General features: G+C 37.7%; 1 protein-coding gene across 2 annotated transcripts in view; it reads right to left on the reverse strand.

The window, feature by feature from the left end:
• PEX7 (peroxisomal biogenesis factor 7) overlaps positions 1–15,087 on the reverse strand; it is a 137,026-nt gene that overhangs the window by 90,004 nt on the left and 31,935 nt on the right. For both annotated transcript variants that reach the window (XM_012554972.2, XM_023729835.1), the window contains 2 exons: positions 5,015–5,092; positions 4,528–4,636 (listed from right to left, as the gene is read on the reverse strand). In XM_012554972.2, coding sequence (XP_012410426.1) covers positions 4,528–4,636; positions 5,015–5,092 — 187 coding nt within the window. The remainder of the gene's footprint in view (positions 1–4,527; positions 4,637–5,014; positions 5,093–15,087) is intronic.

The following is a 15,087-nucleotide window of genomic DNA, read 5'->3' on the forward strand; positions in this document are numbered from 1 at the left end:
AAAAAAAAAAAAAAAAGAGGTTGAGAAGTTAGAGGGTTGATATGTTGTGGGGCTATTAACCAATGTTATAAAACAACATGTGTACTTCTGTTTCGTGAGAAACTATTTGTTCTGTAAGCCTTCACCTGAAGTACAATAAAAAAAAAAAATGCATGAAACAAAAAGGCAGTGAGAGGAGACTTGTGCTACCAGAAACTGAAATATATTATAAAACAAGTATAATCAATGCAACCTTGTATACAGGAAAATAAATGAATGCACCAAAGCAGAAAGCCTAGAAAACAGACCCAAATATAAAATGATAAATTTTATCTTGATATTTCCCAAAATAAAGTTATTAGATTTAAAAAATATGAAGTGTTTACATTGTGCCTGGTGTAGCTGAAACCTTCGATAAATGTTAGTTATCATCATTATTATTATTTCAAATTAATGAGAAAAATAGCTGAATTAATGAAGGTACTACAACAACTGATTAAGCCATTTTGAAAAAAAAGTTACATTTCTACCTCATTTCTTATTCTAAAATAAATTCCTGATGAATTCAATATTAAGTTTAAAAAACAGAACTATAAAAGTACTAGAAGAAAATTTAGGGAAATGTTTGTATAATCTGGAATGGGAAAATTTTTTCTAAGACAAAAGACTCTATTTACTCTTACCTAACGTTCTATTGGATCCTTAGCAACATCATTTAAACATTCAGTTTCTCCCAGTCAAAAAAGGAAAAATACAAAAACAGTCAGTAGGCTGGATTTGGTCCAAGGGCAGTAGTTTGTCAGCCCATGCTCAGTTACAAGCTTTCTGTTTTCTTTCGTGCTCTGATTTATTGCAATGGCTGTAGTTACCATTTGTGAGCCAATGGCACAATTTTTATTCCCAAGGCCAGACTTCTGAGCTCCAAACTTAACTTGCTCACTTGACATCCCCACATGTATTCTAATACAAAATTCAAGATCTTCTCTTTCAAAATATTTCTTATCTCAATTATAGCATCACCATCCACGAATTTCTTTGCCAGGAACCTAGGAATTACCCTTTACTCTTCCCTCTCTCACATCTTCCACATCCTACAAGAGAACATCCAATAAGGAAAAACAACATCAACAACACACATCTCTCAGTAGAAAAATGGGCCAAAGACATGAACTTGTGACTCATAAAAGAACTGCAGTGGCCAATTAACACAAACCATTTTCAACTTCCATAATAATCAAATATGCAAATCAAAAGAACAATTAGAGATCGTTTTTCATTCACCAAATTGGCAAACATTTAGAAGACTGAGGAGGTGCATCAGTCTACAATTTTAGGGTCCAAGTCTTTTAATAACTGTTACCTTAACATAGTTCAGATTCATGATCAGAATTATGATGTCATCTAGACCATGAGCATTGTTATTTAATCCATAAAGTATAACACACTGGACTTGGTGCAAAATCATTTTAGAATTTTAAATTAAAACTTACAAAGATATAAAACTATTGTTGCTTGGAGATACACACATATGGAAATAATTAGTATCATATCGACTCGATGTCACACAACCACAACAGACTATTTATATGTACATTCAAAAAAATGAGCTAACTGAACAATTCCTCATATTGGAATACCCTGAGCACACACTGGTTGAGCCTTCCTGCTATGTGTCTAACAGGAGGCAGTGTGAAAGTAGATCAAGTGAGACAACCTAGAAGAGCAACTCTGCCCTTGGCCTATGCCAACTGAATCATTCACCTTTGTTTCATTTCTAAACTTTTAAAAGCTTTAATGGCACTCAATACATTGAACGAAATTATCTAAAATAAAAATGAAACAATATATGTTAAAGTGTCAGAGCTTCTAGGAAGGAAACATATTATGGATTGAATTGTGTCCCCCAAAATATATGTTGTAAAACCTGTGATTATAATCCCATTTGGAAATGAGTTTTCTTTGTCATGTTAAGAGGCCATATCAGTGTAGCATGTGTTTTAAGCCAACCACCTCTGACATATAAAAAGAGCAGAGTAGGCTCAGAGAAGTAAGCAAGCAGAGATGTGGGTGGGGGAAGACAGATGCCATACCACATAAGATCTCCAAAGAAACAAGGAAGAGAAGCTGAGAAGAGACAAAGACCTTCCCACAGAGCCAACACAGAGAGAGAGCCTTCCCGTAGAGCTGGTGCCCTGCATTTGGACTTCCACCCTCCTGAACTGTGAGAAAATAAATTTCTGTTTGTTGAAGCCACTCACTTGTGGTATTTCTGTTATAGCAGCACTAGATAACTAAGACAAACTGGTATTCTGAAAACTTTAACTAAGTGTTTACTGGTGGTATATCAAATAAATGTGTTACACTGTACTTTCTGTTTCAATTTCATAATTTAAATATATAATTCAACAACAGGTTTTCTTCCATCAATTTCATTTAAAACTATAACAACCACCTCTTTCTGAATAATGCTGTGATTCGGTCAGTTCAGCTATAATGTTGGACTGAAGCTCCTAAAAAACCTCCACAACCAAAAATGATTTTTATAAAACAATGTTTTCAATGGAAAAGAAGAATTTGGGGACTGGAGATTTTCTGACTCACAATTACAAAGTTATTTTTCCTGTAGGAGTTCAATAACAAAGGGATTTATAGCTATGAGCATATAATTATAAAACCTAACATCACTGAGCAAATACAGCTTTTGAGGATATTGTTTTCTTCAAGAATAGTTTCCAGAAATAGTTTTAATTTTTTGTACCGTATGTTCTAGAATGGGCCCAAGAATTTTTCTGGCAGAGTAAAGAAAATGTTAACAGTGTTTATCTCAGAGGGTAGTGGGGTGGGGAGGTGTTTACCTTTTATTTGACATGTGTCTGTGTTTTTTTTTTTAATTTTCTAACTCTGTATATGATCAGAATAGGGATTATTTGGCATACTATTTTTATTTTTTCTTTATAAATTTATATATTTTTAAAAGTTATAAAAGAAGCAAAAAATAAAGAGTGATGATATTACTTTGTCAATTATCACAAATATTATGATTAATCAGCATGTGTTACACATTGTTAGAGTTGTTACTTAGTCTTAGCAACCTATGTCCTAATAAACAAACCAAGGATAAAGCCACTTCAGCCAAGCAGCTCTGTAGCCAGTAAAAAGAGCTAGACTGTGTCCCAACTGTGTAGGACTTATAACCAGTTGTGAGATGTCTAATACAAATCATATTTGTTAATTAATAAATAGTTGTGTTCTATCTAATTCACACTATGAGAAGTCACAGTGTGGCAAATATTACAATATTCCTCATTAGAAACTGATATTCCATACTCTTAACCATATGAATTTTAATTCCAAATGTCAAGGAAGGCTCTGTTACTAAACTTTTTCATGCAACGTCAGAAAGACAGAAGAGAGACAGGCTAGTCTGGTGGAAAGAAACGCTAGACTAACGGGTGAGGGCAGAGCTTCAGGGGTGTGAAAAGAAGAAAAACATCAAGGGCAGAGGCAAGAGCAGTTAGGTGCAAGTGAAGACTGAACATCTATTTAAATTACCAGTAGGCAGGTGGACTATGCTGCTTTAAATGGGGTGCTGCAGGGAGAACGAACGTTTCTCTACAACTTATACATAATTTAGGCTGTTCAGGTTTTATATGATTTATTAATCAACCAACAAACCTAATTTGGAAATCTTTATGTAAATACAGTGAAGCCTGTGAAAGCCAGAACTCAACAGGACTGCCTTGTTTTTGGGTCTCGCAACTTTTCTGCCTTTCACAGGGTACAGTCTGACCCCTTTTCTATCATTCGTTTTGGTGGAAAATGTTGAGTTTTCCTTCTCTGACAGGTTTCTGCCTTACACAGGCTCCTGCTTTTGCAGGTTTTACTGTGGTACAACAGGGCAATTATTAAATTTTTACAAAATGATTTTCCTCCACTAAAAACTAGAGATGTATAAATGTAAGTTTCTGCTTTACCTTAGAGTTGCTGACACGAATCAAAAGCAAACTGTCAAGTAAAAGATCATACCAAAGAAGTCCTTGCTATGGCTTAGTAGCAATAAATTAAAGAGACTATCCTTGAAAAAGAGTGAACATTAAGGGAAGGAAGTTAACGGCGTGCTAGACATTATATTGTGTGGTTTTTTAGTATTCACAATAACCTCAAGAGTTAACATTATTAACCACATCTTGCTGATGAGGAAACTCAGGCTCATACTTGCCTGAGGCCTTACGACTAGTGAGTACAAGAGACAGTAATCGGTTTCAAAGTCAGTTTAATGCCACAGCCCTGGCTTGCTCTTTGCCCCCTACCTCTTACCTTAACAAAAAATGAACATGTTAAGTCAAATTGTTAGAATCATTGAAAAGTAATCCAGGCCTCTGTTAATTCCTGTCAAGAGGCTGGTACAGAAACTGTCTATAGAGCACGAAAAAACAGCATTGTAGTCCTGTTTTCTCTCCAACTCTAAGCTACACAGCGCCACCTACTGGGGCATGCAGACCACCATTCATTAGAAGTAAGGCTTTAGCTAAACAGCAAAGAATTTACCTGAGGCTGAAGCAAAGCAACCAGGGATATGGGGAGACCAGATTGTGCTGTATATGACACTTTCATGGCCTCTAAAAGTGCATAATGACTTTCCAACAGTTGGATCCCACTAAAAATAAATAAATCAATTACTAAGTGGAGGTAAATTCAAATACATGCTTTAATAAATACTGCATATACATATAAAATACAATATATAAATATACATACAATATACATAAATATTTCAAGGACTTTATAATTCTATTCTTATATAAAGTAAGATATTATTTAAGGAGCTCAAATAATCAATGCTGAGCTAATTATTAGTTTATAGCCAAAAGATTAGAAAATTTTAAATTATAATAAATCTTTTAGTGTATATTTTAAAAAAGAAGATTAGCTGTTCAGTTTAAAAGCTACAGAATTATGTTTTGGAAAAGAAAAGAATTCCGTGGAAGCTTAGGGAAGGGAGTGTTTGTTTTTAAAAATGGTAAGGTTGACATACCACTTTGACAGTTTGATCCCATGAGCCAGACACCACAAGCTGTTCACCTCTGGTTTGACTCCAATCAACACTATAAACCTAAAAACATTTCAAAGTGTCATTCAGAAAGCAAAAGAGCATCAAGTACAATATTACATTTCATCTCTTTATAGCACTGATAGCCAGTTAGAACAAATAATTTACTTTGTTGAAACATAAAATAAAGTCCTACAAATCTCCACCTGGTGTCTGAGAAATGGAAAGGCCATCTTGCCCATTCCTTCAGACTTACTCCTTACAGAATATTTCAAAACCTTCTTCACTAAAACAAATCATACGTATTTTTAAACCTACCAACAAATCACTGTTTGCAGCACCTTGAAGAAATGTCAAAGCAGATTAGAAAGTTAGTCATCTAAAAAAGCTTGCCGGGTCAATGTTTATCAGAAAGCATTAAAATTCAATTAATATCCATATTTGGCCTTTCTTAGAAAAAGCTTATAGAAACCAGGTGATCCTTTCAGATCTCTTGGTAAACAGCTTTAGTTATGCTATGCTGCTTTTCTGATCTATGCCTCACTGCTTTCAGTGAACCATTTCAAATGAACCATATGAAAAATTATGAATTTTTTTTTTCATTTTGTCATTTTATACAAAAGGCTATAATCTTTACAGAAACAGACTGCCACATCTTTCTCCCACGGAGAGGCTGATGGGTTCAAACGACTGGCCTTTCAGTTAGCAGCCAAGTGCTTAACCACTGCACCACCAAGGCTCCTTAGCAAACCTTTATTGAGCACACACTGTGTGCCAGATGTTGTTATCAATACTTTAACCTTCACCTCTATGAGGTAGATACTAAGCCAAGGTTCAAAATGGTTAAGTAATTTGTCCAAGTTCCCATAGCCAGTAAGTTGCAGAGCTGAAAACTGAACCTAGGTAGCCTAACTGCAGAGCCCACTCTTAATCGCTATGCTACAGCATGCTGCTTGGGGACACTGATGTCTTGGGACTTCACAGTGACTTTGGGCCACAGTATCAAGGAAACAAAGCCTTGTCCTTCCTGGTCTCTCCCTTCACTGGAGCTACATTTTTGCCCAGACTGATTACATTTTGCTTTCATGGGTTATCTATATCTAAGAACTTAAAGCAGCTGTTCACTTGGTGAACTGCTGCTCACCCTTCAAGACTTGAGCCCATTACCTCCTTCATGAAATAAGCCTCGCTAGACACCCCCTCAAAGAGTAAGATGCTTCCATCTGTGCACTCCAACATCTTTTACCAAATTCTAATTCGGTGCTTACCATATTTTATTAAAATTAATGTGAAATAACCACCACACTGCTAGATTCTGGAGACTACTGATGAGCAAAATCATCTTGTAGCCTCTCATCATGATACAGAAAGTACAAAATACATGTTGGTTTTAACCAACCTAATTTATCTTCCCACCACCCATCTGTCAGTTTGCACTGTGGTGGCTTAGGTGTTGCTATGATGCTAGAAGCTATGCCACCGGTATTTCAAATACCAGCAGGGTCATCCATGGTGGACAGGTTTCAGTGGAGCTTTCAGACTAAGACAGATTAGGAAGAAAGACCTGGTGATCTACGTTCAAAAATTAGCCAGTGATAACCCTAGGGATCACAGAATATTGTCTAAGACTTCAACTCACTTTGGACGCATCATCAGGAGGGACTGATCACTGGAGAAGGACATCAAGTTTGGTAAAGTGGAGGGCCAACAAAGGCAAGGAAACCCTCAGTGAGATGGACTGATGCAATGGCCGCAACAATGGACTCAAATATTCCAACAATCATAAAGATGGCATAGGACCAGGCAACATTTTATTCTGTGATTCATGGGGTCACCGTGAGTCAAAGCCAACTTGACGACAACTAACAACAGCAAAAATGTATCTTCACAACCTGCACTGCTGCTAAGTAGGTATAAGGAGCTACTGTTTAAATTTTAGAAGATAACCGAACAAATACAAATAAAAAATAACATTACACAGCTCAGATTCCACTGCCTCAACACACTTACAATGTGATGTAAGAGTCGAAACCTTATGACTTCACTTCTTTTAAAACTGTGTGAGCCTCCACAGTCTCAGAGAGAACCCAGCCCTAATGAGAACAAAAGACAGGCAGTAAGAAGACAATGTTGATGGCAATGATGCTACAAGCTGTCTTATCTACTACACAACAAAGTGGCAAGCATTAGGGTACTAGGACAAAACTAAGGATAGGACACACATGGTAGTGAGGTTAAAAATAGAATAATAAAGAAGAAAATTCAGGGAACGCAATCAATAAATATTTTGTTTCATTGTATTAAGAGTAATTAAAGTGAGCAGGCTAGGCTCCTAAAAGAATAAAATACCTAGGAATAAATTTGACCAGGAACGTGAATGATTTGTACACTGAAAACTATAAAACACTGCTGAAAGAAATTAAAGAAGACCTAAATAAATAGAAAGACATTTCATGTTCATGGATTGGAAGATTAGTACTGTTAAGCTGTGATACTACCCAAAGCAACCTCTAGATTCAATGCAATCCTCATAAAAATTCCAACAGTCTTTTTTGAAGAAATGGAAAAGCCAATACTTAAATTTATATGGAACCACAGGGGTCTCGAATAGCCAGAGCAATCTTGAAAAAGAAGAGCAAAGTAGGAAGACTCACATTTCCTGGTTTCAAAACATACCATAAAGTTAAAATAATCAAAAAGCCTGGTACTAGTATAATGATAGACATATACACAAACAGAACAAAATCCAGAAATAAACCCATACATTTTACAGTCAACTGATTTTCAACAAGGGTGCTAAGGCCATTCATGGGGATAGAAGAGTCTCTTCAATAAATAGTGCTGATAACAACTGGATCTTCACATGTAAAAGAATGAAGTTGGACCTGTACCTCACACAATATATGAAAACTAACTCAAAATGGATTAAGGGCCTGAATGTAAGAACTAAAACCATAAAATTCTTAGAACAACGCCTAAATGTAATCTTTGGGACCTGGTTTTTAACAATGGACTCTTAGATATGACACCAAAAACATAATCAACAGAAGACAAAATAGATAAATTGGACTTCAACAAAATTAAAAACTTTTGTTCATCAAAGAACTTTATCACCAAAGTGAAGAGGCAACCTACAGAATGGGAGAAAATATTTGAGAACCATCAATCTGATAAGGGTTTATTATTAGGAATATATAAAGAACTCCTACAACTCAACAACAAAAATACAAACAGCCCAACCAAAAAATGGGCAAAGGATTTGAATAGATAGTTAAGCAAAGAAGATATACAAACGGCCAATAAGCACAAGAAAAGATGCTCAAAGTCATCAGCTTGATGCCTGAAAGAGAAGGATTCAAGTAGGGGCTCAAGAGGTGGTTAAAATGTCAACAGGCAGACTTTGGTGAGTAGCCTCTGGATCTTAAAAGCCTGAGTGGCCATCTAAGATACTCCAGTAGTCTCACCCTGTCTGGAGCAAGGGAGTATGAAGAAAACCAAAGACACAAAGGAAAGATCAGTCTAATTAGACTAATGGACCACAACTACCACAGCCTCTACCAGACTGAGTCCAGGACAACTAGATGGTGCCCAGCTACCACCACGGACTGCTCTGACAGGGATCACAATAGAGGGTTCTGGACAGGGCTAGAGAAAAATGTAGAACAAAACTCTAACTTACCAAAAAAAAAAAAAAAAAAAGACCAAATGTACTGGCCTGACAGAGACTGGAGAAACCTTGAGAGTATGGCCCCTGGACACCCTTTTAGCTCAGTAACAAAGTCACTTCTGAGGTTCATCCTTCAGCCAAGATTAGACAGGCCTATAAAACAAAACAAGACTAAATGGACACACAAGCCCAGGGGAAAGGACGAGAAGGCAGGAGGGGACAGGAAAGCTGGTAATAGGGAACCTAATGTCGAGAAGGGGAGAGTGTTGACATGTTGTGAGGTTGGCAACCAGTGTAACAAAACAATATGTACATTAATTATTTGATGAGAATCTACTTTGCTCTGTAAACCTTCATCTAAAGTACAATTTTAAAAGAAAAAAAAAGATGTCAAAAGGCAGAAAGCAGAGGTGAAAACAGTGACCAGACACTCCCCACAAAGACATAAATGGGGATGTAGAGCCACCCCAGAGATTATAAACAGTGACTATTGTGAGATAACAACAAGGTTTTGTGCCTGAGGACTGTCAGTGACGCTGGCATTAACAAAACTGGAAGACTGAAGGAAGGAAGATAATGTACAATTTTAGACATAATGAGTTTGCAGCTATAGCAAGACAGTCAAGTGGAAATGTCTAGCAGGAACAGGGCTTGGGAATTAACCTCAAGTTCTGAAAAAGAGCTCACAGCTAGAAAGATGTTTGGGGACAGCACAAAAGGGATGAATGGGTTCCATTATCCCAACTTCAAGTCAATACATTCATATATTTAACAAATATTTGTCAAGCATCTACTACGTGCAAGGCACGAGGGGATATAATGTTAGACAAGTCAGATGAAATCCTAGCCATCAAGGATTTTATACTCTAGTAGAGGAAGACAGGCTATAAATTTAAAAATGTATAATCTCAAAACAAGCAACTACAAAAAAACATAAAGCAAAGTAAAAAACTAAAAAACAAACCCTGTGCCATCAAGTCCAACTCATAGCAACCCTATAGTAAGCAGACCAGAAAATGATGACAAGGGCAGGGGGTCACTTCTCAATAAGAGTGGTCAAGAAAGATCTCTCTGAGCAGAGATCTGAATGCCTTCAAGACAGAACTCTGCAGATTTGAGAGGAAAGACTTCATTCAGGTAGAGAGAATAACAAGGGAAGACCCTGAAGCAGGGAACAAGCTTGTCTGTCATGTTTAAAGAACAAGATAACCAAGGGATACCAGAAAGGGATATCCAGGGGACTAGAAAGAACAATATAGATAATGCTTTATTCCTTAAGCTAGACAGTAAATATACAAGCATTCACTATATTACTTTTATACCTCACATATGTTTTAAATGCATGAAATATTTCATAGCAAATTTTTTAAAACCTTCAATGTCTTTCCACTGATCATAGCATAATAACCAAAACAATGACTACTCCAGGCACACTGCCACAACCCTTGCCCTTCAAGCATGCGCTTTCCTTTTCCTGTAGCACTATTCCTTTTAAACTTCTCTACCCGATGAAGGTCTCTGCAAGTGGTTTGCTCTCGGCTACTGACCAAAAGGTGGGCCGTTCAAACCCACCTAGCAGCACCACAGAAGGAAAGACCTGGAGATCTGCTTCCATAAAGATTACAGCCAAGAAAACCTTGTGGAACACAGTTCTACTCTGTAACATATGGGGTCGCCATGAGTCGGAATCGACTCAATAGCAATGGGTTTTTGGTTTCTCCACCCTTCGGATTCAAGGATGCCCTCTCTGTCCCTTCCCCAGACAAGATTCTCCTCTCTTGTAGCACTCTGTACATTCACAGTACTTATCAAACAATAAATTAGATAACTAGCCTAAAGCCTCTCTCTCCCTTGTGAGGGCCAGGACTCCAGAAGGGCAAGGACCATGTCTGATTTGCTCATCTTCTCAGCTAAGCGAAGGACAGTACCTTACACACAGTAAACCAAAAAAATCAAACCCGTTACTGTAGAGGTAATAAATAAATATCTTTGAAATGAATGAAAGAATGAATAAAGGAACAAAAAAACAAGTCTGAACTGAAAGCACATCTCACATTAGTCTACTTTTCTCTCTCTGTCCTATTGCCAGCTTCCTCCTTCACTCCCACTTAAATAGTGAACATGGCAAACGGTCAGATTAAATATGCAAAAGAAAAAATATGCTTTAAAAGCAGGGCTCTCTAAAGGCCTTTCTTCTGAAATGACTGCTGGCAGTATTGAAGAAAATTAATAAGGAAAATGAAAAAAATATAAACATTGAGCAATATTTTGTGCTGCTTTATGAAATGTGAACCTCATCAAAACCATAGTATGAGGACAAATTTTACTACTGAAACCAATTCCCAAAGAGCTCATTTTAAATCTACTGTAAAGTACTGCCCTTTTTAAGTTTGTCTACTTGATTAAAAATCATCAAATAAAAACTATGTCCAGAATTTTCATACTTTATCTGTATCAATAAAAAGGAAAGGGACACTGACTTTTAATTACTGCATGACTAGAAATGACTATGTATTTCTTTTAAAGTGAAATTTAAATTTAAAAAAATTTTTTCATTATGGAAATTTTTAAGTGCATAAAAGTACAGAGAATATTATACGAAATTTCTATGTACCCATCACACACTTTCAATAATTATCAGCATTTTGTCCATCTTGTTTCATCTGCCCCTTGATTTACCAACTACTAGAGTATGTTAACAACATAAATACTTCAGCAACATCTCTAACAGGTAAGGACTTTTTTTTTTTAACGTAAGCACAAGGCTATTTCACACCTAACAACATTAACAACTAATACCATCTAATATTCAGCCCATATTCATATTTTCCTGATTGTCTCAAAAATGTCTTTTTTACAGGTAGTTTACTTGCATCAGAATCCAAGCCAAGATTCTCATTTTTACATTTAGCTACTACTTACTTTAAGTCTCTTCTAACCTAGGACAGTTCCTCTCCATCCCCATCTGTTCCCTCATCACTTCTGCCCACCCCCCTGCCATTTATTTGTTGAAGAAACCAAGTTATTGGTCCTCTTGTTGTTGTTAGGTGCTATCGTGTCAGTTTCGACTCATAGCGACCCTATGTACCACAGAATGAAACACCGCCCGGTCCTGAACCATGCTCACAATCCTTGTTATACTTAAGCCCATTGTTGCAGCCACTGTGTCAATCCATCTCATTGAGGGTCCTCCTCTTTTTCGCTGATCCTGTGCTCTACCAAGCATGATGTCCTTCCCCACGGACTGATCTCTCCTGACAAAATGTACAAAGTACGTAAGACGTAGTCTCGCCATCCTTGCTTGTAAGGAGCATTCTGCATGTACTTCTTCCAAGATAGATTTGTTCATTCTTTTGGCAGTCCATGGTATATTCAATATTCTTTGCCAACACCACAATTCAAAGGCGTCAATTCTTCCTCAGTCTTCCTTATTATTCATCATCCAGCTTTCGCATGCATATGATGTGATTGAAAATACTGTGGCTTGGCTCAGGCGAACCTTAGTCTTCAAGCTGATATCTTTGCTTTTTAACACTTTAAAAGGTCTTTTGCAGCAGATTTGCCCAATTCAATGAGTCTTTGGATAGGTTGACTGCTGCTTCCATGGGTGTTGATTGTGGATCCAAGCAAAATAAAATACTTGACAACTTCAAACTTTTCTCCAGTTAACACGGTGTCGTTTATTGGTCCAGTTATGAGGACTTTTGTTTTCTTTATGTTGAGGTGTAATCCATACTGAAGACTGTGGTCTTTGATCTTCATCAGTAAGTGCTTCAAGTCCTCTTCACTTTCAGCAAGCAAGGTTGTGTTATCCTGATGCCCCGTTCTTCTTCACAGTCCAGTTTCTCAGATTACCTGCTCAGCACACAGACTGAATAGGTATGGTGAAAGAATAAAACCCTGACACACATCTTTCCTGACTTGAAACCATGCAGTATTCCCTCATTCTGTCTGAACAACTGCCTCTTGATCTATGTACAGGTTCCTCACGAGCACAATTAAGTGTTCTGGAATTCCCATTCTCCGCAATGTTATCCATAATTTGTTATAATCCACACAGTCAAACGTCTTTGCATAGTCAATAAAACATAGGTAAACATCTTTCTGGTATTCTCTGCTTTCAGCCAGGATCCATCTGACATCAGCTATGATATCCCTGGTTCCACATCCTCTTCTGAATCTGGCTTGAATTTCTGGCAGCTCCATGTCAATGTTCTGCTGCAATGCTTTTGAATAATCTTCAGCAAAATTTTACTTAGGTGCAATATTGACGATATCGTTCGATAATTTCCACATTCAGTTGGATCACCTTTCTAAGGAATAGGCATAAAGACGGATCTCTTCCAGTCAGTTGGCCAGGTAGCTGTCTTCCAAATTTCTTGCCATAGACAAGTGAGCACTTGTAGTGTTGCATACGTTTGTTGAAACATCTCAATTGGTATTCCATCAATTCCTGGAGCCTTGTTTTTCACCAATGCCTTCAGTGCAGCTTGGACTTCTTCCTTCAGTGCCATCGGCTCCTGATCATATGCTACCTCCTGAAATGGTTGAACGTCAACCAATTCTTTTTGGTACAGTGACTTTTGTGTATTTTTCCCATCTTCTTTTGATGCTTCCTGCATCGTTTAATATTTTCCCCATAGAATCTTTCAGTATTGCAACTCAAATCTTGACATTTTTCTTCAGTTCTTCCTGCCTGAGAAATTCTGGGCATGTTATTTCTTTTTGGTTTTCTATCTCCAGCTCTTTGCACATATCATTATACTACTTTACTTTGTCTTCTTGAGCCACCCTTTGAAATCTTCTGTACAGCTCTTTTACTTCATTTCTCCCTTTCACTTTAGCTACTCAACGTTCAAGAGCAAGTTTCAGAGTCTCTTCTGACATCCATTTTGGTCTTTTCTTTCTTTCCCGTCTTTTTAATGACCTTTTGCTTTCTTCATGTATAACGTCCTTGATGTCATTCCACAACTCCTCTGGTCTTCAGTCATCCAGTGTTCAACGCGTCAAATCTATTCTTGAGATAGTCTCTAGGTTCAGGTGGGATATACTCAAGATCATACTTTGGCTCTCGTGGACTTGTTCTAATTTTCTTCAGTTTCAACTTGAACTTGCATATGAGCAATTGATGATCTCTTCTGCAGTGGGCCCCTGGCCTTGTTCTGACTGATGATATTGAGCTTTTCCATCGTCTCTGTCTTAATCACCTAGTACTGCCATAACAGAAATGCCACAAGTGGATGCCTTCAACAAAGAGAAGTTTATTTTCTCACAATTCAGTAGGCTAGAAGTCTGGATTCAGGGTGTCAGCTCCAGGGGGAAGGCTTTCTCTCTGGGTGCTGGCTCCAGGGGAAGGGTTTCTCTCTTTGTTGGCTCTGGAGGAAGGTTCTTGTGATGTCTCCCCTTGGTCTGGGAGCATCTCAGCGCAGGAACCTTAGGTCCAAAGGACGCACTCTGCTCCTGGCACTGCCTTCTTGGTGGTATGAGGTCCCCATGTCTCTCTGCTTGCTTCTCTCCTTTATATCTCATCAATATAACTGCCACTAATCCATCTTATTACATCATAGTGATAGAATATACAACACAGGGAAATCACATCAGATGGCAAAATGGTACACAATCATACAATACTGGGAACAATGACCTAGCCAAACTGACAGATATTTTTGGGGGACACAATTCAATCCATGACAGTCTCTTTCCATAGATGCAGTCGATTTGATTCCTGTGTATTCCACCTGACAAGGTCCATGTGTACAGTCGATGTTTATGTTGTTGAAAAAAGGTATTTGCAAAGAAGAAGATGTTGGTCTTGCAAAATTCTATCATGCAATCTCCGGCACTGTCTCTATTGCCAAGGCCATATTTTCCACCTACCGATCATTCTGGTTTTCAACTTTCACATTCCAATCACCAGTAATTATCAATGCATCCTGATTGCACATTCAGTCAGTTTCAGACTGCACAAGTTGGTAAAAATCTTCAATTTCTTCCATTTTTGAAATGGTGTATCTTTGGCTATGTATATTTTCACCAAAAAAAAAAGGTCGACTTCTGGCAAAATGGCGCTCTAGGTGGAAGCACCACACCGTCCCTCCACAGCAAAGATGTGAAAAACTAAGCCGAACACAGAAAACAACAATCCTGAAACCCTAAAACATCAAATGAAGAGATAAAAGAACTCAGCCAAGCACCAAACTGAGTGAGAAAACTGACGGAGAACGGAGAGCGAGGAGAGATTCATGCAGAGGTCCCCTATCAGCTAACACAGCGCGGATCCACCATCTTGGACTCCTATCGGAGACCAGAAAACGGGGTACGAGAAAGCAGCTTCATGGAGCTTCCAGCGGGAGACAAAACAACTGGTAATTTGCGATATACGCTTTCCCAC

The sequence above is a fragment of the Trichechus manatus genome, unplaced genomic scaffold (genome assembly GCF_000243295.1).
Source record: "Trichechus manatus latirostris isolate Lorelei unplaced genomic scaffold, TriManLat1.0 scaffold00002, whole genome shotgun sequence".
NCBI classification, from domain to species: Eukaryota; Metazoa; Chordata; class Mammalia; order Sirenia; family Trichechidae; genus Trichechus; species Trichechus manatus.